The following is a 26,241-nucleotide window of genomic DNA, read 5'->3' as shown; positions in this document are numbered from 1 at the left end:
GACACTCCAACATGAAGAGAGGGAGAAGATTCCTGAGAAGGAGCCACTAGTGAGGTAGAAGGAACACCAAGAAAGTCTGGTCTGGAAGCGAGGGAACGAAGGTGTCCTGCAAAGCAGTCAGCTGTGTCCAAGAGTGAGGACAGTGAGCAGTGACCACTGGCTGCAGCCACATAAAAGGCACTGGTCACCTTAGCAAGACCAGGCTCAGTGACACAGAAGGACAAATGTTTGACAGGAGTGGATTTAAAAGTTTTGACATTTTCGCTGTAAAGGGAGCAAAGAAACAAATGAGAAGATGCACCAAGAAAAGGGAAAATAATAGCATGTTTTTATGCTAATGTGAGCAATCCAGTAGCCAGGGAAATGTGGCTGATGTAAGAGAGAAAGGGGAGAAGGCTGGAGCCATGTCCTTGAATAAGCAGATGTGGAACAGGCAGATACTGGAACTGAGGAGGGTGTGACAGGACAGCCGACTCTATTCTCCAGCTCCATGAAGGGGTGTCTGCTACAGAAGAATCCACTCAGGACCTAGATGATCAAGATGGAGATATGTACCATGGCTCAAACCACTAGGTAGCTCTGTGACCTCGGGCAAATCATTTATCTCGTCTGTGTACAGCTGCTGCTTCTGAAAAACGGGGATGATGATTACATGGCTGCCACAAGGGCCAAGCAAGAGAATGTATATGAAAAACATTCAACATAATGCAGGCATACAGTGAGCACCCAGGAACTGAGAACCAAATCTAGATCTGTCAGCCCTAGGATCAAGCCCTGTACTTCTCAGGGCCTCAGTTTCTCCAGGGAGGAACTGTGAGCTTCAATTTAGAGAGTGTGTACAAAAGTGCGTCCTCCTCACTCTGAGAAGGCTTCACATCTGGAATGGATCCCCTGCCCCAATAAGGCTCCCCCCAGCTCATTTAGTCCCACTCTCTTTTGAAGGTCAGTTACCTCTTCGAGGAGGACTTCTCCATCACCATCCTTGTCGATTTCTTCGAACAGGTTGGGTGACACCTCGCCATTCCATATGAACATGTACCCCTCAGGCAGACCCGCCACGAGCTCCAGCAGCTCAATGTCAAACACCAAGACGGCACTGCCGGGTACTTCTCCATCTGCCTCACCAATAAGGGAGGAAACAGGGTTAGCACCACCAGGCAGCAGGCATGCCCATCTCAACCTCCCTCCCCCACCCAAGGTTCTAGCTGCCTCACAGATGGCAAGCATTTCCTGCTCAACACCAGGGGCACCTGAGTGGCTCAGTCAGTTAAGCATCCAACTCTTGATTTCAGCTCAGGTCATGATTTCAGGGTAGTAGGATCAAGCTGCTTGGGATTCTCTGTCTCCTTCTCTCTCTGCCCCTCTCCTGCTCGTGCTCTAAATAAATAAATAAACAAACTAACTAAAAAAAAAAAAAAAAAATTCAAATAGTCCAGTGAAGAAATGGGCAAAAGACATGAATAGACACTCTCCAAAGAAGACATCCTGATGGCTAACAGACTATAATATAAACAAATGTTCAACATCATTTATCATCAGAGAAATACAAATTAAATCACAATGAGATGCCACCTCACACCTGTCGGAATGGCTAACATGAACAACTCAGGCAACAACAGGTGTTGGCAAGGATGCAGAGAAAGAGGATCTCTTTTGCATTGTTAGTGGGAATGCAAGCTGGTGCAGCCACTCTGGAAAACAGTATGGATGTTCCTCAAAAAACTAAAAATAGAACTACCCCACGACCCAGCAATTGCACTACTAGGTATTTATCCAAGGGATACAGGTGTGCTGTTTCGAAGGGGCACATGCAACCCCATGTTTATAGCAGCGCTATTGACAATAGCCAAAGTATGGAAAGAGCCCAAGTGTCCATCGATGGATGAATGGATAAAGAAGATGTGGTATATATATGCAATGGAGTATTACTCGACAGTCATAAAGAATGAAATCTTGCCATTTGCAACTACGTTGATGGAACTAGAGGGTATTCTGGTAAGTGAAATTAGTCAGTTAGAGAAAGATGAATATCGTATGACTTCACTCATATGAGGAACTTAAGATACAAAACAAATGAACATAAGGGAAGGGAAGCAAAAATAATATAAGAACAGGGCGAGGGACAAAACATAAGAGACTCTTAAATATAGAGAACCAACAGAGGGTTGCTGGAGGGTTTGTGGGAGGGGGGGATGGGCTAAATGTGTAAGTGGCATTAAAGAAGACACTTGTTGAGATGAGCACTGGGTGTTATACATAGAGGACGAATCACTGGAATCTACTCCTGAAATCATCACTGCACTACATGCTAACTAACTTAGATGTAAATTAAAAAATAAATTAAAAACAAAAAAGTTCAAAACGAGCAAGTGTTTTTTTCCAAACTGTAGGTACTTACCATTAGTAAGTCATGAAATCTATTTACAGCATGGTGACCACCAATTTTTTAAATTCAGGAATAAAATAGATCAGGGTACACTGTCCATAGAAAGGATAGGTATGGTTTCATAAAACTTGAGTTTAAATTTTATATATAGAACTAATTATGTATGAGTATATGTATAAATTGCATGTTCATGTGTAACACAGATGGGGAGATAAAAAGTATTTCTTAACTCTATGTCTTGGTGAAAAAAGTTTGAAAAGCACTAGTAGAGACCACAATGGTAGAATTTTTGAATAAATCCTATAGCAGAACCTTAAGAATAAAACAGTATGCCTTAAAATCCTGACCTAAAATATGACTGTAAACACAAATTTGAGAACAGTATATATAGTGCGGGCTCAAATGTAAGTATGCGAATATATATATGCATGTATATATAATATCTTTTTTTAAATTATTATGTTATAATTATTTATAATATATATCACAAGGTCTTCTAGGGTACCCATTTTTTGAAGTGTTTCTTCTTGGACTGGAGGAAGTAGCAGGCACTTTATGGTTTTTTTGTTTCTTTTTTAGTAAGTTCTACGCCCAACATGGGGCCTGAACTCATGACCCCAAGATCTAGAGTTGCATGCTCCACCAACTGAGCCAGCCAGGTGCCAGATTTTTTTTTTAATGTTTATTTACTTTTGAGACAGAGAGAGAGCCTGCACAACCAGAGGAGGGGCAGAAAGAGGGGACAGAGGATCTGAAGTGGGTTCTGCTGGTAGCAGTGAGCCCAATCCAGGGTTTGAACTGACAAACCGTGAGGTCACAACCTGAGCCGAAGTCGGACACTCAACCAACTAAGCCACCCAGGCGCCCCTGATTCTTTGGGTTTTAAATGGAAGAAGCATATTGGGGCTTTAAATATGGTACCCCAAAAGCACAACACTCAGATTGTGAACGTGCCCCAAAACCCTTTAATGCTGGTGCTTACTCACCCACGCCAGCCTCCCCGTAGCCCAGGTGGGGTGGGATGATCACTGTCCGTTTCTCTCCAACACACATCTCTCGGAGACCCATATCCATTCCCAACACAACTTGTCCAGATCCCAAAACAATATTATACGTTTTGCCTAAATTCCACCTGAAAATGAAACAGAAGAGTCCCTCGTTAGGTCATCAACCCATTGATATTTGAAAGCGTTTTCATGAAAAGGACCATCTCTTCTGCCACAGACACAGAACCCCTATCTAATCAGGAAGAAACATCAGACAAGAGCAAACTGAGAACGATTCTGCAAAAAACGAACCTGTAATCTTCAAAAGTGTCAAGGTGAAAATCAAGGAAAGGCTGAGGAATCAGTCCAGAGTATTGGAGAATATGAAGTGGGATCATTTTGCTATAAAAGACCTTCTGGGAACAAGTGGCAAAACTTAGGTGGGGTCTGGGGATTAAAACGTGATAACGTATCAGTGTTAACTTTCTGGTTATAAAGTATGCGTTGAATTATGTAGGAGAATGTCGACATTTGTAGGAAATGGGTGATGGGACATCATGGTGGCAACCTATCCCCAGCGATTTGGGGAAAAAAGAAGTCCTTCCTTCGTACTGCTCTTACAACTTTTCTCTATATTTTAATAAATATCCTAGTAAGGAGTTTTCATGAGAATTTGAAAAATACATAACCCTGTGTTTTGGATTTATGTGTTTTGGATTTATCAAGACCTGACTCTGAATCTTGCTTCTGCCACTTGATTGGATGCTGAAAAATAAAATCTCTCAATTTCCTCATCTATAAACTGGTGATAATAATAGCTATCTCACAGGGATATTCTCAACAGTAAATAACTCATGATGCTGGCACGGAGGAGAACAAGTATAAAGAGCTCAAAAAATGGATGGCCTTGAGTATGCGAAGTGCTTGTGTCTGCATAGTTTTTGACTCTAAAAAAATGACCGAAAGTTTAACTTGAGCCACAGTTAAAGCATCCCTGATGTCCACGGTCCCTGAGACACCCACGTACAATAAAGTTGCCTCTATCACCTCACTCACTACCGAAAATAAATCTAGTTCCAGAACGTATGGCGCTACCGCTTTCTTCTTCAATATCAAGGAAGAAAAACCTCCCCAGTATCTTAGGGCTCCCTTGATGCCCATTTCCGGATGGTGACAACATGGAGGGGACAGCCCCCTCGGGTCACACCCCCTTCTCAGGCTTCCCAGCTTCCCCTGGGTGCAGGGCTACTTTCTCTTCTCAAGCTGGTTCCCAGGGCCAGGCTGGCTCTCTGGCACCGACAAACCAAAACAGGGTTTGCCTTTGTCCTACCTGGGACAAAACCAAAACAAAGCCAGCTCTGGCACCAGATGCCTTGGCCCAAGGCCTGTGGGAGGGAGCAGGACATCCTCTGTCCTGCCCCACACACAATTCCTCCTTTGTCAGCAGCACAGAGGCACCTTCACCCTGCCTTTCTCCGGGGACCGCTGGGACCTCCCATGGGAATACTCTGTTTCAAAGTCTTCCCGAATATTCAAAAACCTCATTTAGCTATCAAATAACAAATGTTTATTCTTCCTCTCTGAGGCCAGTTTAAACACACATGAAGAAAATCCTCCAAGCAAACATTTTGCTTTCACGTGTCATCTCTGAAAGCCCCACTAATTGTTTTTCCTCAGATCAACCGCTTATTCAGTTATTTGTTTGTTTCCTGCCAGTTTTGCTCTGACATTCTTCTCATTCTTTCTGTGCATTCCTGGCTTCCCATCCACTGCAAGCTTCCTGCTTCCCACTTGTAGGCTGCCCTCTCTGGCTCTCCGCCCACGTTGCCCTCCATCCTCTCCACAGCCAGTTTCTCTCCGTGCTGATGAAAAAGCGCCCGCAGCAGCACCTGCCTCCTTGTTTACAACGCCCGTGGAAGGCTCAGGGTGGGACCAGGTCTTGCCTTCCTCTCCCACACACATCCCACCCTACATCCCATTTTCCCATTACTCTGAAGCTTACGCCCAGAACAGACCATCGGGGATGCCGGATGTTGCTCTTCATTGTAGATTTACACGTACCACAAACGACTCTCATGGTATAGAATGGAGTCTGATAAAAGGAAGGAGCCTCACATGGCTACCGGATGCTCTGTAGGAATGTTGTGAATCCACCAAACACATTAGAAGGCAGGAAGGCTGATTCTCCCCACCCTACATGAGAGGCATATCCTGAACCCACTGAGAAGGAATTCCTTTGTTCGTTTTCCACCCCCACTTCCCCTTCCCACCTACCTCCACCCGGCAGTCAGAGAACCAGACAAGAATATGAACATTAGCAAGACAATGACAGCAAGCCATTGACCTTCTAGACTACTCTAACCTTGTGGGCCATTTTCACGTGCATAAGCGTGCATAAACGTGCATACGCGCGGGCTTAATCCCCCCAAACAACAAGGCATGCTTCTTTCCCACTGCCCTCCAAAGTCTTTTCATATTAATGCAATGAGGTTTGTTGTAAAGCAGGTCCGCGTAAATCTGCTCTCTGGAAGCTAGTATACACTTCACTGATTCTATAATGCACACATTTTCACATTTTAACATCTCTGTAATTGGGATACACTTCATAATTAACGGCATGTTAATTTGGGGGCATTTTTACTTTCTTAGAGATACATAACATGATGCTTCTAATAACCAATACGTTTTAGATTGCATGAAATACACGAAGTGCATTGGTATACGGGATCTCATAGCACCCAGAGAGAATGCTCTGAAGAGCACGTGTCCCTAGGGCTCTGTCTCCATGCCTGGCTCACTCTCTCCAGCCACACACAATGTTGCCTGAAGCTAGAAGGCAGAGGGGCAGGTGCAAGGCAGAGAAGGCCTTCCTCATGCAGCATAAATGCAGCAACACATACTTATTTATGAAGCCCTTCTTTCTCCCCAAGCCCCAACTCAGGAGTCTAAGTCAGACTCGGTACAAAAATGGATAGATTTCTATGGAGATATAAAGAAAGGCTGAAAATGTTTCTTTCCCAGAGAATATTTTATTAACTTACAGCTATACCTAAAGATTCAGAAACATAAGAAACAAAGCTCCTTTTACCAAAATTGGCAATGATATTAGATTATACTGTTGATTCCTATTAATAAAATTTCAGATTCATCTCAATCAGTTAACATTTATAAAATGCTCCCTTCGTGTTAAGACTCTGGGCTAGGTGTAAAGAATAAAAATGTGAATAAACATGCTGGGCATCTCTAAGGTATTCAGACCAGCAGCAGAGACAGAAACTAAAATAAATAATGAAAAATAAATAATTTTTGCTAATAAAAATAGTATCTTAAAAGATTATGAGACACAGAAGTGCGAGCAGTTGATTCTTCCTAGGAATTAAGGAAAGATTTTGTGAAAAGGGAGGACATTTTTGCCAGGGCAGAAGTTGGTCAGAAGGAAGGGTTTAAGCAGTACACATCTTGCACCACTGCACATGGCAGCCCTAGAGGCAAAAGATGGGCCCTAACACAAGATAAGACCATTTAAGCAGAACAGAGCTGACAAAGAGGCTGATGTGCCAGACTGAGGAGTTTATAATGTAGCTGCGGGTTAATTTTTAAAGAAAGCAGTTATAAGATGATACCCGTTTTTCAGAAAGACAATTTCACAGGAGCAAGGTGAGACCATTCATAGGGAACTTATAGAATAATGCACCTGAGCAGTGATGTAGGCTAGCTCTCTGCAGTGGGGAAGCATGGAGAGAAAATCTCTCAACCAGTATCTGATGAAAGAAAAGGAGAATCATGGGGACCTATGGCTGTTATCCTCCAAGCTCCCTCCTCTACTGTCCCCAGTGGTCCTTACGTGGAATCCAGCAGAGTCCCATCCAGAAGGGAGGCATTGTAGTGATACTTGAGGTAATCCCCCTTCTTACTCAGCACTGAGCAGTCGGGGGGCTTGTAGTGGGAGGTGATGCTGATGGAGTCTGAAGGGTTGTGGAAGTCAATCACATGGATGTCAAACACCAGCACAGCCGAGCCAGGGATATTCCCTAAAGGACAGACAGAGGAAATTAACGAGCAAGCCCTCCAAGTGGCAGCACATGTGCCTCCCCAGCGTCACCAGGCACGTCCTCACAGACCTCCAGTGAGAAACACAGGGACCTAAATATGAAAATCTAGGGAATACTGGGAGAATGAATTGGAAGGGCGGTCAGAAGTAACCTAACCCTCATTCTATACATGGGGAAACTGAGGCAAAGATTTGCCCAGGGTCATGCAACCAGTTAAGAACACAGTTTGGAGGTGCGCCTGGGTGGCTCAGTCGGTTAAGTGTCCAACTCTTGATTTCGGCTCAGGACATGATCTCACAGTTCCGGGGATGGAGCCCTGTGTCAGGCTCTGTGCTGACAGCTTGGAGCCTGCTTGGGATTTCTCTAAATAAACAAACAAACAAACAAACAAACAAACTTTAAGAACACAGTTTGGACTATAATTCAAGATGATGAGCTACTGCCCCACGGAATCACTAAGCCTGAAAGATGCATGGCTAAGTTCATCACAAATGAGGAAACTAAGGCTTGCCTGGCTCCTACCAGAAGTAAGAGGTGAAGTGAGAACACCAGCCGTAGAGTGAAAAATCACTCCAGTCCTCTATCACTGTGCAGGAGGAGCTAAACTAACAGAAACTTCAGAGGGAAAAAAACACCCAGCCAAATTTGGCCCATACACACCCCTTGTGATAGGGCCTAACGGTTCACAAAGTACTTTTACAACACATCCTATCTGTTCTACATAAAATTATTAGTAAACTTTTCTTTTCCATTATCTCCACTTTTGAAAACATTACCTCACATCTGAATAATGTTTTACAGTCTACAATGTATTCTTCACATACACTATCTCATTAAATCCCTGCAACCGCTTTGTGGGGTATTACTATAAACCCAGCATTAGCAGATGCTCCATGAATTTAATGGCAGCATCTCAGGAGGCTCGAGGGGGCCAGAGGGACACCTTAAACATACGCATTGTGGTTAAACACACCCCCAGATCATTTCAGAGAAGTTTATTTATTTATTTATATTTTTTAGAGAGAGAGAGAGAAAGAAAGGAGGGGGAGATGGAGGGAAGAGAGAGAATTTTAAGCTCAGCTCGGAGCCTGAAGCAGGGCTTGATCCCATGACGCTGGGATGGGATTGTGACCTGAGCCGAAATCAAGAGTCCACTGCTCAACCAACTGAGCCACCCAGGCACCCCTCATTTCAAAGAAGATTAAATGTAAAACTTTTGTAAATAGTACTACTTAGAATCAAGGATGTATAATACTTTCATTAGTGTTTTACAGGTAAGAAAACCAACTCAGATATAACTTGTTGAAGAAAATAACACAGCTATAGAAAGAATTCAAACAGAGATATGTGAACACCAATAGCCCCTCCCCCCATCCCTGCAATGGACTTTTCTGTGTCCATTTTTGGTTGCTCTCTGTAACACACACACAGACACACGCACACACACAGACACACACAATGCTTATTAAGTACCAAACACTCTTCTACGTGCTTTATATGTAATTATTTAATTCTCATTATAATCCTATATTCCCAATCTAAGAGTACTTGGAAAGTAACCTGAAAGTTGGGGAACAGAAAATGAGGAAGTGATGGGGTGCCTGGGTGGCTCAGTCGGTTGAGAGTCCGACATCCACTCAGGCCATGATCTCGCGGTTTGTGAGTTTGAGCCCTGCGTCGGGCTCTGTGCTGACAGCTCAGAGCCTGGAGCCTGCTTCGGATTCTGTGTCTCCCTCTTTCTCTGCTCCTCCCCTGCTTGTGTTCTGTGTCTCTCAAAAATAAACATGAAAGAAAGAAAGAAAGAAAGAAAGAAAGAAAGAAAGAAAGAAGAGAGAAAGAAAGAAAGAAAGAAAGAAAGGAAGGAAGGAAGGAAATCAGGAAGTGATGCTTCCACAAGCCCTCAGGCAGAATCCATTCTTCCCTCCAGGGCTGCAAACATAGTCAAGCATCAAAAGTTCAGGGCTGACCCTGTGGAACAGAGCAGATAAGCAGAGAGGACCAGAGCCTTTCCAGAAGGCCTACTCCCTCCCCTCCACCAATCCTGCAGGGCAAAATGGCCTCAACAAAATGAAATGCCAAGAATGGAGCTGGAGAACCCCACAGAGGGCCCAGTATTTCATTCCTTCCACAAATACTTATTGAATGTTTACTATGTGCTTGGCCCCGTGGTATGTGATGAGTAAACCCCAAATTTCCTCTATGTCCTGACATCTTTCTTGGGTCAGTCCCTGAGGAATTAGCATTAGGCCCTATGCAAACATCACCAAGAGGCCAGGGAGATGCTATTCAAAAGAAGACAGAGGTGCTGCCCCCCTACCCCCTGCCCTTCTCCCCTGCCCCCATGCAAGAGCATGTAGACAGTACATATCTGAGTGCCCCTGCCCCACAGCAACATAGGATTTGGAATGAAGCAGCCTCATAACCACAGAATTTATGAGCCTTCCGATGATTTCCAGAGCCTTATATAATTCTTTGCAGAGCTCTGTCTCATACTTGATAGAAAGCCAAAAGGAAAAAAATACTTTAAGCAAATGTTTTCCATCAATATATTATTTTTAGAGAAACGAAGGATTAATCCTGAGGGCATAACAAAACATGAATACTCGGAAAGTATTTGTCTATTTCTGTATGTATCTGAACAGAATTTTACATGATACAAAACAACAGAGCATCAAGACACTTGACAAACAGGACAGGAAGCAAGATCTGTTGAATGTGTCTTAAGCTGTGACCTGGTATGACTTTATAAATCAGAAATTTAGGGGCACCTGGGTGGCTCAGTCAGTTAAGTGTCCGACTCTTGATTTTGGTTCAGGTCATGATCTCACGGTTGATGGGATCGAGTCCTACACTGGCCTCCATGCAAACAGCCAGAGCCCGGAGCCTGGTTTGGTCCTGGGTCTCTTTTTCTCTCTGCTCCTCCCCAACTCATGCTCTCTCTCTCTCTCTCTCCAAAATAAATAAACGTTAAAAAAATTTTTTAATAAAAAAAATAAAAAATAAAATAAACTTTAAAAAAGAAGAAAAGAAATTTAATGGGTGCCTGGATGGCTCAGTCAGTAGAGCATGTGACTTTTGATCTTGGGGTGGTGAGTCTGAGCCCCACATTGGGGGTAGAGTTTACTTTGAAAACAGGAACTTAAGTCCGGGAGAAAAAAAAGAAAGTTTCTCCATGGTACACTCTAGCTTCCAGCCAACCTGATACTTCATAGATCCTCTGAATAAACCCACTAAGAAAATTCTGAAGATACATATTATCAGTAGTGGTTGGAAGAACAAAATTAATGTATACAGCCAGCCAAACCAGGCAGAATCCCACCAGCAAAAATAATACAAAAGCAAAATTAATACCGCATCCACTAGTCCTAAGCAGGTTAGCAAACAATGGTACAGGCATACCTCTAAGATACTGTGGGTCTGGTTCCAGCCCACAGCAATAAAGCAAATATCGCAATAACACGAGTCAAATGAATGTTTTCGTTTCCCAGTGTGTATAAAAGCTTTGTCTGAACTATACTGCAGCCTATCAAGTGTGCAATTGCATTATGTCTATAAAAAACAATGCATATCTTAATTAAAAGTATTTTATTGCTAAAAAATGTAAGCCATCATCTGAGCTTTCAGAGTCGTAATCACCGATCACAGATCACCATGACAAATATAGTAACAATTAAAAAGTTTGAAATATTGCAGGAATTACTAAAATGTGACACAGAGACATGAAGTGAGCCAATGGTGCTGGGAATATGACACTGATAGACTTGTTGATGCAGGGTCGCCACAAACTTCAATTTGTTTAAAAAAAAAAACCATAATACTATCTGTGGAATTCCATAAACCAAAGAGAAATAAAATGAAGTATGCCTATATATATGAGAAAAAACTTAAGAAGGAAAATATGGTTTGAAATACTATGCAATCATAAAAAAATACCTGTTGGCATAGATAGTTGTTTACAACAAATTAGGTGAAGAAGAGAAATTACAAATATGTATAGATAATCCCATTTAAAAAAATTTTTTTAATGTTTATTTTTGAGACAGAGCGTGAGTGGGGGAGGGGCAAAGAGAGAGGGAGACAGAATCTGAAGCAGGCTCCAGGCTCCGACTTGTCAGCACAGAGCCAGAGGCAGGGCTTGAACTCTCAAACCATGAGATCATGAACTGAGTCGAAGTCAGACGCTTAACTGACTGAGAAAGCCACCCTAAGCCTCCCAGGCGCTCTGATAATCCCATTTTTTAAGTTAATTTATTTTTTTTATTAATCTCTACACCCAGCGTGGGGCTTGAACTCATAACATGGAGATTAAGAGTTGCACACCCCTCCGACAGAGCCAGCCAGGTGCCCCTAGGTAATCCCATTTTTGTTAGTATTTATTAGTTAGGTGGATATATATTTTCACTTCATGGTTGTTTCCTATTAGTTTCATTTGTTTCCTATTGTTACTATAACAAATTTCCACAAATTTGGTGGCTTAAAGCAATGCAGGTTTATTCTTATAACTCTGGAGGGTCAAAGGTCTAAATTCGAGGTATTGGCAGGGACTCATTCCTTTTGGAGGCTTTGGGGAAGAATCTGTTTCCTCGCCTTTTCCGGCTTTCTGTGGCTGCCCTTATTCCTTGACCTGTGACCCCTTCATCCAACTTCTAAGTCTGCAGCTGAGTATTTTCCCCTCTCTCTGACCTGCTTCCCTCTTACAAAAGCTCTTTTAAGTACATCAAGGCCACCTGTATGATCCAGGATAACCTCCCCATCTCAAGATCTTAATCACATCCCCATCTTAATCACATCCACAAAATCCCTTTTATCATGAAAGGTAACATATTCACAGGTTCTGGGGATAGCACAGGGACATCTTTGGGGCTGCTGTTCTGCCTACCACATTACAGTGTTTATTCCTGCATGGTGAGATTGTGGGAGATTTTTGTTTTCTTTCTTTATCTGTATTTTCTTTTTTCTAAACTCAACATGTATCATTTGTATAATGTTCGAAAGGGGGTTTGCTATTAGAGTGACAAAAATGTTCTAAAATTAGATTAGATGGATGATGGTTACACAACTCACTACATTTACTAAAAGTCACTGAATTGTACACTTAAAATGGGTAAATTTTCGGGGCACCTGGGTGGCTCAGTTGGTTAAGGGTCCAACTTCGGCTCAGGTCATGATCTTGTGGTCTGTGGGTTCCAGCCCTCCATCAGGCTCTATGCTGACAGCTCAGAGCCTGGAGCCTCCTTCGGTTTCTGTGTCTCCCTCTCTCTCTAACCTTCCCCTGCTCATGCTCTCTCTCTCAAAAATAAATAAACATTAAAAAAAATTTTAATTAAAAAATGGGTAAATTTTAAGGCATATAAATTATACATCAATAAAATCGTTAAAAAACAAAAATCGATAAGGGGAGGTTTGCAATATATTTTCAAATGGCTCAACAACAACAACAAACAAACAAATGTGAGGAGAGAGAGAAAATAAACATAGCACGATGTTGGGGTACCTGGTGTTTCAATCGGTTAAGTGCCCAACTCTTGATTTCGGCTTAGGTCAGGATCTCAGGATTATGAGATCAAGCCCCAAGTTGTGCTCCATGCAAAGCACGGAGCCTGCTTGGAATTCTCCTTCCTCTCTCTCTCTCTCTGTCCCTCCCCCCATCATGCACACTCTTACCCTCTTTCTCTTTCTCGCTCTCAAAATAAATAAATACACTTTAAAAAAAAACATAGCAAGATGTTAACAATTGATGAATCTAAGAGTTCATCGCAAAGTTCTTCCAACTTTGGCATAACTAAGAATTTTCAGAGGGAAATTGGTAGCGGGGACAAGAGGAAAGAATAGCGCATGTCTAGAAACCAAAGCTATTTGGACATTTAAGTCTTTTTTTTTTTAAGTTTATTTATTTGGTTTGAGAGAGAGAGAGAATGCAAGTGGGGTAGAGGCAGAGAGAGAAACGGAGAGAGAGGGAATCCAAAGCAGGCTCTGCACTAACACTGCGGAGCCTAATGCAAGGCTCGAACTCATGAACTGTAAAATCGTGACCTGAGCCAGAGTCGGAGGCTTAATTGACTGAGCCACCCAGGCGCCCCGACATTTAAGTCTTAAATGGGACTTCAGCTTCCATATTCTGGCTCTCAAGAAGCTCTGATTACTTGAAACCAGCCTAGAAGCAGCCAGCACTCACCTCTTCCTTCCTCTCCATAGCCGAGGTGAGGGGGAACCACAATCCTCCGCTTCTCTCCGATGCAAACACCAAGCAAACCTTCATCCATGCCAGCAATCACGTAGCCCTGCCCAATGTATGTGTCAAAAGTGCGGTTCCGCGAGTAGCTGGAAAAGATGGAAGGGAAGAAAGAGGTTCCTCACGAGCGATACCACAGCAGCTGTGTGCATTTGTCAGTACCATGAGGCATCAGGAACGCAGAGGCCTCCAGACCCTGGAAAAGACCAAACCTTAGAATGTGAGGACACGGCCTGGAAACATGCTCCCCCGAGAACCCACACACAGCGTGGGAGCAGTCACGTACAGACACATTCCAGGAACAAGCCCTCCAGCCCTCTGGGTTGGCCAGATTATGGATGAGATGCAAACACACAGAAATGCAGCTAACATAAGTTGGACTGTGCTTGGTAACCATGTGAAGTTAATGAAGAAAGCATCTTATTAGAAGCTAAGAATGTGTCACAAGGGCAATGTCTCCAGTTTCTAAAGAAGAGAATATCTGTATATGTCAGACATGAATACTTGGATTGCCTGAAAAGTAACATATAGAGAGTAATTTAACTCTGCAGTGTCTACCAGAGCCTGGATGAACCCTTCCTCCTGTAATTTCTGCTCACCAAGCTACCTTCTGATGAGTGCTTGGGTTTCCCAAGTGTCACTGGCAGGAGGCCCAAGCATTCTGCTCAGTGGAGAGATCCAGCCTTTGTATAAACTGCCAGTTGAAGCCGATTACTGTGAGTTTGGTGAGGACAGGAATCAAGTCCTCACAGCCAGATGTTTCTAGGATAAAATAATAAAACTTCATCTGCCACGTCTACTACCAAAGTCTGAACCACGGTAATCTGCACTCATTACTCACCCCCACCCAGTGCAGATGTGGCAAAAAGTCTGTCCTGAAAGAGCCAGTCAGTTCCACCATTACCTCAAACATGATGACCACCTCAGAATAGATGGCCAGCCGAATGGTGCCAGGGGGATGAAAAGACCCTCTGTCAGGGGCTCTCCCTTCTCAATACCCCCAGAGACCAACCACAAAGTCAAGGGACATGAAAAAGGATAACAGACGATTCTCCTCACTCAGGAAGCAGATTATCTACATAACCCCTCAGAAGAGGCTATGGAGAAATACCCTTTTCCCCCCACACTGAGGAACTCCAGACTGCAGCCACTCACATGAGCCAGGAGGGCCAGGATGGGAACACAGCCATCAAGGAAGCCAGGCTTGGCTCCCTAGCATCCTCTAGCCATGAGCCAACCTCTCACCTTCCCCAGGTTACTACTCCCTGGCCAGTACTTGAGAAATCATCAGCAGAGAACAGCCACCACCAGGGATTCAGGGAAGAGGAGGACAACTGCCAGACAGGGTCCCTTATAAAGGGACACTAAGCAGTGGGAGAGATGGCAGGTGCTTCAGAGCAGGAAGAGCCACTGGGTGGAACAGTCAGCAAAGGTTCCATGGGGGTGGGGGAGACAGTGGACACTGAGGAGGCGGGATCTGCACAGGGGAAAGGACTGGGGAAACAAAGAGGCCAAGGATGAGAGGCAGAAAAGAGCCTCAGAAGAAGAGAATGGATGAGCAGGGTGGCCATGACATGTAGAGAAATTCGAATATATTTAAAAGAAGACTTAAATAAAAGCAGGGGGCAGGGGAGGGGCGCCTGGGTGGTTCAGTCAGGTAAGCATCCGACTTCAGCTCAGGTCATGATCTGACTTAGGTCATGATCTCGCAGTGCGTGAGTTCGAGCCCACGTTGGGTTCTGTGCTGACAGCTCAGAGCCTGAAGCCTGCTTCGGATTCTGTGTCTTCCTTTCTCTCTGCCCTTCCCCTGCTCACACTGTCTGTCTGTCTGTCTGCCTGTCTGTCTGTCTCTGTCTCTCTCTCTCTCTCTCTCTCTCTCAAGAATAAATAAACATTTAAAAAAATTTTGTTTTAAAAAAGGGAAAGTACCATGTTTCCCCAATGGGAAAGTTGAGGACTAGAAAGTTGTCAATGCTCCCCCAAACTAATATATGAATTTTGAAACAATTTCAACCAAAATCTGAGTGGTGTGGGGGCAGAGGAAGAGGGACTCCAAAATTCATTTGTAAAAAGAAACTATTTAAAATGTTCTGAAGGTCCAGGATATAGCAAGTTCTCATTCCTGTAAAAAAATAAAATGGGAGAATGTGTATAAGTATTTCACTGTGTACATGTGGAGACCTATGAGGCTAAAAACACAGGCTCCCTGTGGAGAGGGGACCTGGGTGATTGAGGGACAGGATAGGAGGGAAATTTTTCATTGTACACCCTTTTGTACTTTTAGGATTTCGACCCATGTCAATGTATCACTTAATTTTAAAAACCTGATATTTAAAAAGGAAAGAAGAGGGGCACTTAGGTGGCTGATTCGGTGGAGATTCTGACTCTTGATTTCAGCTCAGGTCATGATCCCAGGGCTGTGGGATTGATTCCCCACATCAGGCTCAGCACTGAGTGTGGAGCCCGCTTAAGATTCTCTCTCTCCCTCTGCCCCTCTCCCCTGCCTGTGCTCTCTCTCTCTCTCAAATAAAATAATAAAAATAAAAATAAAAAGGAAAAAAGAATACTCTCTACCATACAAACTAACAAACAACAATAGTTAAAAGTGTGGTATTGGCCTATACATAGCTAGGTTAATAAAAAAGGGTAAAAATTTTAGACAAAGACCCAAAAGTATGTGTAAGAATTTAGTACATAATCAGGGTGCCTGGGTGGCTCAGTCGGTTGAGCATCTAACTCTTGATTTTGACTCAGGTCATGATCCCAGGGTTGTGGGATTGAGCCCCACATTGGGCTCTGGGTGGAGCCTACTTAGGATTCTCTCTCCCCTCCCTCAGTCCCTCTCCGCTGCTTGTCCTCTCTCTCTCTCTCTCTCTCTCAAAACAAAAAGAAAGAAAAAAAAGAAAAGGAAAATAATTTAGTACACAATAAAAGTCACATTTTAGATGAGTGAGGGAAAGATAGCATTTCTGGAAGAAATAAAGTTAGATTCTGACTGTCACACTGAATACCACAAAAAATTCTGGATGGATTTAAGATTTAAACATGAAAGCATTTATGAGCATGGAGAGACACTGTGGAAGGCTATTAATATTTACCTCAGGGTGGTAAAGGGGTTAATGGGAAATTACTACATTTTATTACACATCATTGTATTGTTTCACTTATACAATAAGAACATAATACTTTTTTTTAAGTAAGCTCTACATCCAACATGGGGCTTGAACTCACGACCCCAAGATCAAGAGTCGCATACTCTACCAACTGAGCCAGCCAGATGCCCCAATAAGGAATACCTTAAAGGGTAAAACCTTAAAACCATTAAAAAGGCTTAAGGAAAATATAGACAAATGTTTATGTACTCCAGAGGAGGGGACAGATTTTTTATTTTTACCAAGCCCCCAAAGACAGAATATATAAGAATTTATGTAAGAGTAAAGGAAACCATAAAGAAGTTAAATGTATTTAACAACATAAAAAGTTTATATTTAAATAGGTCCAAAATCACAATAACAAAAATTAAAATGCAAAAAAATAAGGAATATTCCTTCAACAATATACAACCATAAAAGGGTTACTATCTTTAATGTATAGAGGTCTTCATATATTCAAACTGGTAAGAAAAGGACAAATACCAGTATCTTTAACATAAAAACAGACAAAAGACACAAACAGTAAATCATAAAAGAAGGTATCCAAATGGTCTAGTAATAAACATTTAAAACAATTTCAACCTCAGTAGCAATGAAGAAATACAGATGAAAACTATAAGGTTCCATTTTTTTCCTATAAATTGGCAAAGATTATTTAAAAATGATTCTCAATGTCACTGAGTTTGAGGGAATGGGGCATTTTTAGATAGTGATGGTGAGTAAAGGCTTGGTGAGGAAAACTTGGTTGTGTATACAAATACTATAAAAATACCTTTGATCCAGGGGTGCCTGGGTGGCTCAGTCGGTTAAGGGTCCAACTTCAGCTTAGGTCATGATCTCACCATTCATGAGGTCAAGCCCCACACTGGGCTCTGCCTTAACAGCAGGAAGCCTGCTTGAGATCCTCTCTCTGCCCCTTCCCACATCTCTCTCTCAAAATAAATAAACTGAAAAAAATTCTTGAAAAAAAAAACCAAATACCTTTGTTCCAGAGATTCTTCTAGAAATGTATCCCAAGGAAAAAATCTTACACGTTAAGATTTAGCTGCAAAAATAATTACTGCAGCCCTACATAGAATGTCAAAAGGCGGGCACCTGGCTGGCTCAATCTGTTAAGCATCCAACCTGATTTTGGCTCAGGTCATAATCTCATGGTTCATGAGTTCGAGCCCCATGGCTCTGGGCTGACAGTGTGGAGCTTGCTTGGGATTCTCTCTCTCACTCTCTCTCTCAAAATAAATAAACCTTAAATTTAAAAAGAATATCAAAAGGTAGAAAGCAACAGATGGGACTATGATTATCATGATGAGCACTGAGTAATATATAGAATTGTTGAATCATTATGTTGCACACCTGAAACTACCCTGTACATTAATTATACTTCAGTAAAAGGTAGAAAACAATTGGGATTGATTACCTAAATTAAGGCAAATCCATATAAAGAATATTATGTAGCTATTAGGACAGACTAGATCCCAATGCACTGAAATGGAAAGCTTTTTTTTTTTTTTATGTTTCTTTATCTATTTTGAGAGAGAGAGAGATAAAGCATGAGCAGGGGAGGGGCAGAGAGAGAGGGAGACAGAAAATGCCAAGCAGACTCCTTACTCACAAAACACGAGATCATGACCTGAGCCAAAATCAAGAGCGAGATGCTTAAGTAATTGAGCCACCCAGTCACTCCAATGGAAAGCTTTTTTTAAATCTAATAAAATTATAGTTCTAATATGGAAAGAAATATGGTGTACAATAGAAAAAATGGTCTTAATTAGAAATATAATTCCAGAGGGGCGCCTGGGTGGCTCAGTCAGTTAAGTGTCTGACTCTTGATCTCAGCTCAGGTCTTGAGCCCCAGGGTTATGAATTCAAGCCCCATGTTGGGCTCCACACTGGGTGTGAAGCCTACTTAGAAAAAAAAGTGTGTGTGTGTGTGTGTGTGTGTGTGTGTGTGTGTGTAGGACAGAACCAAGCTCATATAACAATAATACACACACACTGAATGTTTTCTGTAACAGAAAAAGACTAAAGACAACTCAAATGTTCATCAATAGGGGAATGTAACGTTAAGTAAGTTTGGGATATTCACTCAATGAAACCTAGGCAGACATAAAAAATAAATAATTTCTCTCTATGTATTAAATATGGAAAAAAAACAAGGTGAAAAAAAAAGCAAGAGGCAGAATAGTTGTATTTCTTTATATTTGCATTAGGAAAAAATCCACACACTGGAAGAATCAAATAGAAACTCATTAATAAAAGTGGGTATCTTAGTCAGTTGAGCCTCCGACTCTTGATTTCAGCTCAGGTTGTGATCTCACAGTTTGTGGGATCAAACCCCATGTTGGGCTCCACCCTGTCAGCGAAGAGCCTCCTTGGGATTCTCCCTCTCTCTCTCTTTCTCTCTCTCTCACTCTGAAAGTAAATAAATAAACTTTTTTAAAAAAGTGGTTAATTCTAGGGGTGGCTGGCTGGCTCAGTCAATAGAGTGGTAGAGTGTGCAACTCTTGATCTCAGGGTCGTGAGTTCAAGCCCCACATAGGGCATAGAGCTTACTTTAAAAAAAATAAATAAGTAAAAGTAGTTAATTCTAAGTGGCTGGAGGGGGGAGGGATATGTGAGGTAGGCAGGAGTAGGTAATAGGATATACCTTAATACATACTTTGTTTTAATTTTGAACCATGTAGCTATTACTTTTTCCAAAGAAATCAAATGAAAATTGTAAAAGAATAGGAAAGATAAATTATTCAAACAAAATAATACCATATAAGGAATACCATATAAAAATTCTTCTGTACTGTTTTTGGATGACTCAAGAAATTAGAAGCTTATTACCTCAGAGAGACAGGTAGATTGCTGTCACTACCTGTTTGCTCTACAGGAAGCTAGAGAGGTGGTTTCCAAAGAGCACATACCTACCACTTGAAAGAGCAAGACACAGCAACTGCCTGCTCCAGCCACTGGCACAACTGCAAGCTAAGCCCAATAAACAAAACAGGACTCTGAATAACAACAGAGGCATGGTAATTAGCCTCTGAAGCAACCAGAAGGAAGCTGAATGCACCCAACTGGCCTCCTGCAGTAGCCTTTGAAGTTCACAGAGCACTCTCACATCCCTTATCTCTTTAACCATCTCTGAGAAAGGTGCTAATAACAGGGAAAAAAACTGAAGTTCAGGGAAGCCAGACCATACACTGGGGCTAGAACCCAGATCTCCTGGCACCAAGTCTGTTCTCTCCTCCTCCTACCACCCAGACCTCAGTTCTGGCCACTTCCCATCCTGGATCCCATAGTTGGGTTCATACTGGATAGTCAAGAACACTATAGGGGGATGGTGGGAGTGTAAGCTGAGCCTCTCCTGTTTTCCTGTAGACTTCTATGCCCCAGGCCCCAAGAAGGAGACTGTTCCAACAGCCTCTGAAGGAATTCAGTGTCAGAAAACAGAAGTCTATACTGGAGATGAAAATACTAACTACAAATCAGCACTGACAGAGTATTCAGATCATGGTCCAGCCAGAGGTAGACTGTATTTAGTAAGTCATTCTGATGAGTACAGGCTCCAGTTATTTCCTTACCTGGAATCAAAGAAGGTGCCATCCAGAAGTGTGCCATTGTAATGATACCTGAGAAAGTCCCCACTTTGACTTCGCCGCTCACAGTTTTCAGGCACTACCTTATTTTCAATGGAAATGCCATCCTTGGGGTTATGGAGGTCCAATAACGCAACGTCAAACACCAGAGATGCCTGTCCAGGAATGTCTTTCCCTAGAGGGGAATGGAGGAAGCTGATGAAATCAGGACACAAGATTTAGAAAGTATTTTTATTTTATTTTATTAAAAAAACATTTTTTTAATGTTTATTTATTCTTGAGAGAGAGACAGACAGAGACAGAGTGTGAGTGGGGAAGGGTCAGAGAAAGAGGGAGAAATAGAATCTGAAGCAGGCTCCAGGCTCTGAGCTGTCAGCACAGAGCCTGACACGGGGCTCGAACTCACAAACTGTGAGATCATAACCTGAGCTGAAGTCGGACACCTAACCGACTGAGCCACCCAGGCGCCCCTAGAAAGTACTTTTAACTACAACTCAATTCCCACTGTGTTGGTGTTACTCATTCCTTAAAGTTTTCAAGCCAAAGGAATAAATGTTCTTCTGCATGTTGGGTGGTCCTTCTGGTGTCTAACTATGTTCTGTCACCATTGTGTCCATGGTGCCCAACTATGGGCTGGCGGGTATATTTGAAGACTGACTTCTTCAGGAAAAGGAGCAAACCAATATTAATGACATGCGACACTACTACAACCATATTTTCTATGCTTGTGCTGACAAATCAAGGTGCTACGTGGGTGGTTATGCACCCACATGCAAGCCCAAATGCTTCTGTGGGTCTCTGTTTGCATACAAATGCAAATCACAGACATTTGAAGGTATAAATTCCAAACCCTGGACCTGGTTCTGCAGAATATGACACAGACTTGTTCTTTGGAACCAACAGCCAATTTTTTGAAGAGGCAACATGCACAATTCAATGTATTAACTACATCTAAAACAAGATATAAATAAAACTAAAGCTAGCTAAGAGGGAAAAAAATGGCACCCACATTGCAAAATACAAATCCTCAAATCGCTTCCACCTCACTTCTGGATCATACTGCTTCTTTTGGATGTTCCCAGCAGTGGGGACTTACTGAGTATCTGCAAAATGATAATCTACATGAAGAGATTATTGGGCACTAACTCTTCCTGCAAAGATCAACATCAAGCAATAAATAACTCAATCCAGTACTTTGAGATAAAGGAAGTTAACTGACAAAAACCACCTACCTCCACACTCTTACTTGCCATTTGTTATACCTTGCAAAGGAGTAGGCCTGGGCAAGTGAGTAAGACAGTACACTAAGCCTGAGCTCCTTCAATGGCTCTGGCAGAGCCCACCCCTATTCCTTCCCCTCAGGGAAATCATGAAATCTTCTGAAAGCAGCTGCTGAGTCAGACTCTGGAATGCAAGGTGTGGTCAATCCCTGAAGTGTGTGTATGGGTGTGACAGAATATTAATCTTTTGTACTTTCCTGTATTTTTTAATTTAGTAGAAAAAAGAAAGCCTTAAATGTAACTCCAGAGTTTAAATTTTTCTAGCATTATCATGTACTAATTGCATCTATGTTTTTTTTTAACAATAACTTTATCAAGATCTAATTTCCATACCATAGAATTCACCTATTTAAACTCATACCCAGGTAGTTGAGCACAGTATTAAAATACTAAATAATAACTATTTCAATTTTTTAAAAATGTCTTCTTTATTTTTGAGAGAGAGAGAGAGTGAGTAGAGGGGGGCAGAGAGAGGGGGAGACACAGAATCCAAAGCAGGCTCCAGGCTCCGAGCTGTCAGCACAGAGCCCAATGTGGGACTTGAACTCATGAACTGTGAGATCATTCATGACCAGAGGTGAAGTCAGACGCTTAACTGACTGAACCACACAGGTACCCCTTCAGTATTTATTTAAAATAAATAAATAATACTCCTCAAATTAGGCCAGGCATCTAGTTTTACTATGTATGACATATGCACCTGGATGACGTCAAAAGGATTTGAGAGCCCTGGGAAATAAACTCCCCCTGGCTAAGGATGAGACCATTTGAGTAATAAGAATAACAACATGTCTTGGAGACTGGAGAATTTGTATTTACAGATTACAATTATAGTTGTTTTCAAATTTTATTTTTCTTTTAGCATGGAATCCCTACCCCTGCTTTTTGAAGAGACTGTCTGCAGATCCCCAGCAATAAAAGTAGAAGTGGACAGGAGAGAAGGCTGAGCCCCATTTCCTTCTCTCTCCTCCTGCTCTGTAGATATACAGAGCCAGGAAACACAGCTTAGAAAACATTATTTTAGGGTCATTATAAGTCAGGTACCACAGTCAGTAAACTCTTAGATGTATCATTTTATCATTTCAATTCTTCGCTACGTATATCTACTTGATTAAAGAGAAGTTTTAATGTTCATTATTTTTTTGAGAGAGAGAGAGAGAGAGAGAGAGAGAGTACACAAGTAGAAGAATAGGCAGAGAGAGAGGGAAACGGAGAAGTAGGCTCCGTGCTGTCAGCACAGAGCCTGATGCAGGGCCCAATCTCACAAACTGTGAGATCATGACCTGAGCCAATATCAGGAGTTGGACACTTAATGGACTGAGCCACCCAGGTGACCCTATATCTACTTGTTTAAATGCCGGGAGGTTGTCTTTGTTGTGTTAGCCTGCCAGGGTGATTAAATATGTCTGAAATTAAAATATGAGTAACTGTGAAATTCCATTTGCCAAACAATAGTCTGTTTTCTCTCTACAAAAAGGACACTAATTCAAATTAATGTTTTTTTTCTAACATGCTTTGCATCTGTCCACCTGGAACTAATGTCACAGGTAAAGCCCACTGTGAAGGAACAAATCAGGGGAAAAAATGGCAATTCTGGCATCATATACTAAATTTATACCTTGATATCTACAGTCTTTAGACTTTCCAGTTCATTTGTCATTTCACAGATGGGAAAATGTAGGCTGGAGAGGTTGGTGCCCAAGGTTACAGTTTATGGGGCAGTGGCAGATGCTTACTTATGAAAAGCCAATGACCATGAATAAGTGGAAGATTCTACAATTCAGTGATGAGACACTAGATGATTTAGACTAGCACTGCCCAACAGAACATTCTACAGTAATGGAAATGCTCTGTACCTGCACTGTCTAGGTACATACAGCTCTTAAGTACATGCAGCAACATGCAGCTCTTAAGTACATGAAATGTGGCAGTGTAGCTAAAGAGCAGAATCTTAGATTTTATTTAGTTTTAATTTATTTTAAATGTAAATATAAATAGCCATATGGAGCTAGTGGCTACTATATTGGACAGTGCAAGTCTAGACCAAAAGGTCTGGCGGGTTTCATGTGGTAAATTGAATTAATCACTGCAATAAAAATAAGGAGAGATGAGAGTAGCTTGAAGAATGAGAAAGACTTACCATCTCCATCTTCTCCATAGGCCAGGAAAGGAGGTATGGTGATGATGCGCTTTTCCCCCACACACATCCCCAACAGCCCTTTATCCATTCCAGGAATCAACCAGCCAATGCCCACATATGTGTCATATGTTTTCATGCGATTATGACTGAAAACCAATGAGAAAGGGGAAAAGTTCCATGCTATGAGGGTGTTTCCAACTCATCCCTCAATAATGTTTTAGATACCCAATTATCAGCTAAATAGTGAACCTATACCCATCTCTGAAGAGGCATTTTTGGATCTTCACTCCCAAAGACAGCAGCAGTCTTCAAATTGAGAAATCATGTAATTAAACCACAGTGGTCTAATTGGCCTGCTATTCTATCTAACCAAATACACTGTAATGACAGGAAAGCCCAAAAGGTTCACTGTTTCTGGCTTAGCACCCTACTCTTGGCAGTTCTCCATAGCGTCACATACATTCAGCCTTCCCCTCTTCCTTCCACGGGAAAACTATTAAAATGGACCAAAAAATGCATCAACCTATTTGGAAATAGGGCTCTTCACTTATTGATGAGCTCTCAAGATACTGTTAATTTAGAGAAACACTGTTCTCACATTTCTGTAAAATATATTAAAGTTTTGATCTGGCTTTATGGAGCATGAAACATGTACCAAAAGCATTAAGGAAAGGGGTTGGTGCTGATGGAAGTTGGGAAGAGTCTGTCTTCTGGTTTCTTGATGGGCATAAAAAGCAGGTGAGACAGAAGGAAGTAAGGGGCATTTCACCAATGTTACCTTGAATGGCAGGACTTACCTTGAATCAAACAGTGTCCCATCCAAGAACGTTCCATTGTAGTGGTACCTTACAAAATCAGACACCTGGATGGTCCGAGGGCAACTGGGGGGTGTGAAGTAAGTGTGAATCTGAACTTGATCTTCAGAATTCCAAATATCCATTAGAAGTACATCAAAATGAAGAACTGAATCTGGGGGGATCACACCAGCTAAAAATTAAAGAGAATTCACACTGAGAAGTTGCTGCCTTTCGGGCCAGATGAATAAACACCTAGGATTCAAGGGGGTCGCTGAACAATTCTAAAATGGGCCATGCTCCCTCCCTCTTTCCTCCAAATGAAATAGAAAAGAGAAAAAAATGTTTTCCTCTCAACAAGGGTGACATTCAATATACCAGTGTTAATAACAACTTCTTTTATATTTAGAAAAAATTAACTGAAGATGAAATTTTAGTGCTGTGTGTGTATGTGTTCATTGCTTCTCATTTCCCCCCAATTTAAAGTCTCTGCAGATCCTGTGGTCTGCTTGACTGAACGCCCTTCAAATGTTCTGGTTGTATCTGCAGATACGTTTACAAATATGGAACAAAACTTACAAACTCCTTCACTTCCATAGGCAAGCTTTGGGGGGATCTTCACAAAGCGCCTCTCATTTACACACATCCCAACCAGAGCTTGGTCCATCCCTGCAATCAGTTGTCCTTTTCCCACAAACACGTTGAAAGTAGAGTCTCTGTCATAGCTGAAGACCCAAGAGGTAGAACAAGAAAAAGAAAAGTACAAATTAATCCTTCCCTTAGTGAAGTCATCCAGTGAAAATGTACCCCTGGATAGAGTGAGGCCAATGCAACCCAAAATCAGCTTGTAGAGGAGTTACTGATACAGGAAATGTCTTCACCAATAGTACTTTCAGGGTTGGAGTTTTTTAATTATTGTGAATACTGCCAGTAAATCCAGTTAGATAAGCAGTGACATAACTCTCCCTAGAAAAAAAATATATTATTTTTAATATATTATATTATTAAGTCTATTTTGCAAAAGAGCTATCAAGTCTTCCACTAAAAATAGTTTATTCAATTTCTATGCGATTGTTTAAATCTTTTTTTAATGTTTATTTATTTTGAGAGAGACAGAGACAGAGAGGGAGCATAAGTGGAGGAGGGACAGAGAGAGAGACACACAGAATCCGAAGCAGGTTCCAGGCTCTGAGCTGTCAGCACAGAGTCCGATGAGGGGCTCAAACCCACAAACCATGAGATCATGACCTGACCCGAAGTCAGACGCTTAACCGACTGAGCCACCCAGTCGCCCCTATGTGATTGTTTAAAAGCAACAACGTAAGATACTAATGCTCCATTACCATATTTATCTGATTTTTCTTTTTTTTTTTAATTTTTTTTAACGTTTATTTATTTTTGAGACAGAGAGACAGGGCATGAACAGGGGAGGGGAAGAGAGAGAGGGAGACACAGAATCGGAAGCAGGCTCCAGGCTCTGAGCCATCAGCCCAGAGCCCGACGCGGGGCTCGAACTCACGGACTGCAAGATCGTGACCTGAGCTGAAGTCAGACGCTTAACCGACTGAGCCACCCAGGCACCCCTGATTTTTCTTTTTATCTTTAGGTCTGTAAGTTGGAGAAGTAGCATGG

The 26,241-nt window shown here is 42.0% G+C and overlaps 1 protein-coding gene across 1 annotated transcript in view; it reads right to left on the bottom strand.

The window, feature by feature from the left end:
* FKBP9 (FKBP prolyl isomerase 9) overlaps positions 1-26,241 on the bottom strand; it is a 42,337-nt gene that overhangs the window by 2,711 nt on the left and 13,385 nt on the right. The window contains exons 2-9 of the mRNA XM_049641663.1: positions 25,189-25,334; positions 24,613-24,802; positions 23,816-23,961; positions 20,381-20,570; positions 13,600-13,745; positions 7,217-7,403; positions 3,373-3,518; positions 952-1,115 (exon numbers count right to left, since the gene is read on the bottom strand). Of these exons, the coding sequence (XP_049497620.1) occupies positions 952-1,115; positions 3,373-3,518; positions 7,217-7,403; positions 13,600-13,745; positions 20,381-20,570; positions 23,816-23,961; positions 24,613-24,802; positions 25,189-25,334 (1,315 nt within the window). The remainder of the gene's footprint in view (positions 1-951; positions 1,116-3,372; positions 3,519-7,216; positions 7,404-13,599; positions 13,746-20,380; positions 20,571-23,815; positions 23,962-24,612; positions 24,803-25,188; positions 25,335-26,241) is intronic.

This window comes from Panthera uncia, chromosome A2 (genome assembly GCF_023721935.1).
Source record: "Panthera uncia isolate 11264 chromosome A2, Puncia_PCG_1.0, whole genome shotgun sequence".
NCBI classification, from domain to species: domain Eukaryota; kingdom Metazoa; phylum Chordata; class Mammalia; order Carnivora; family Felidae; genus Panthera; species Panthera uncia.
The sequence above is the reverse complement of the archived record's forward strand: the minus strand, read 5'-3'. Positions and strand labels throughout refer to the sequence as shown.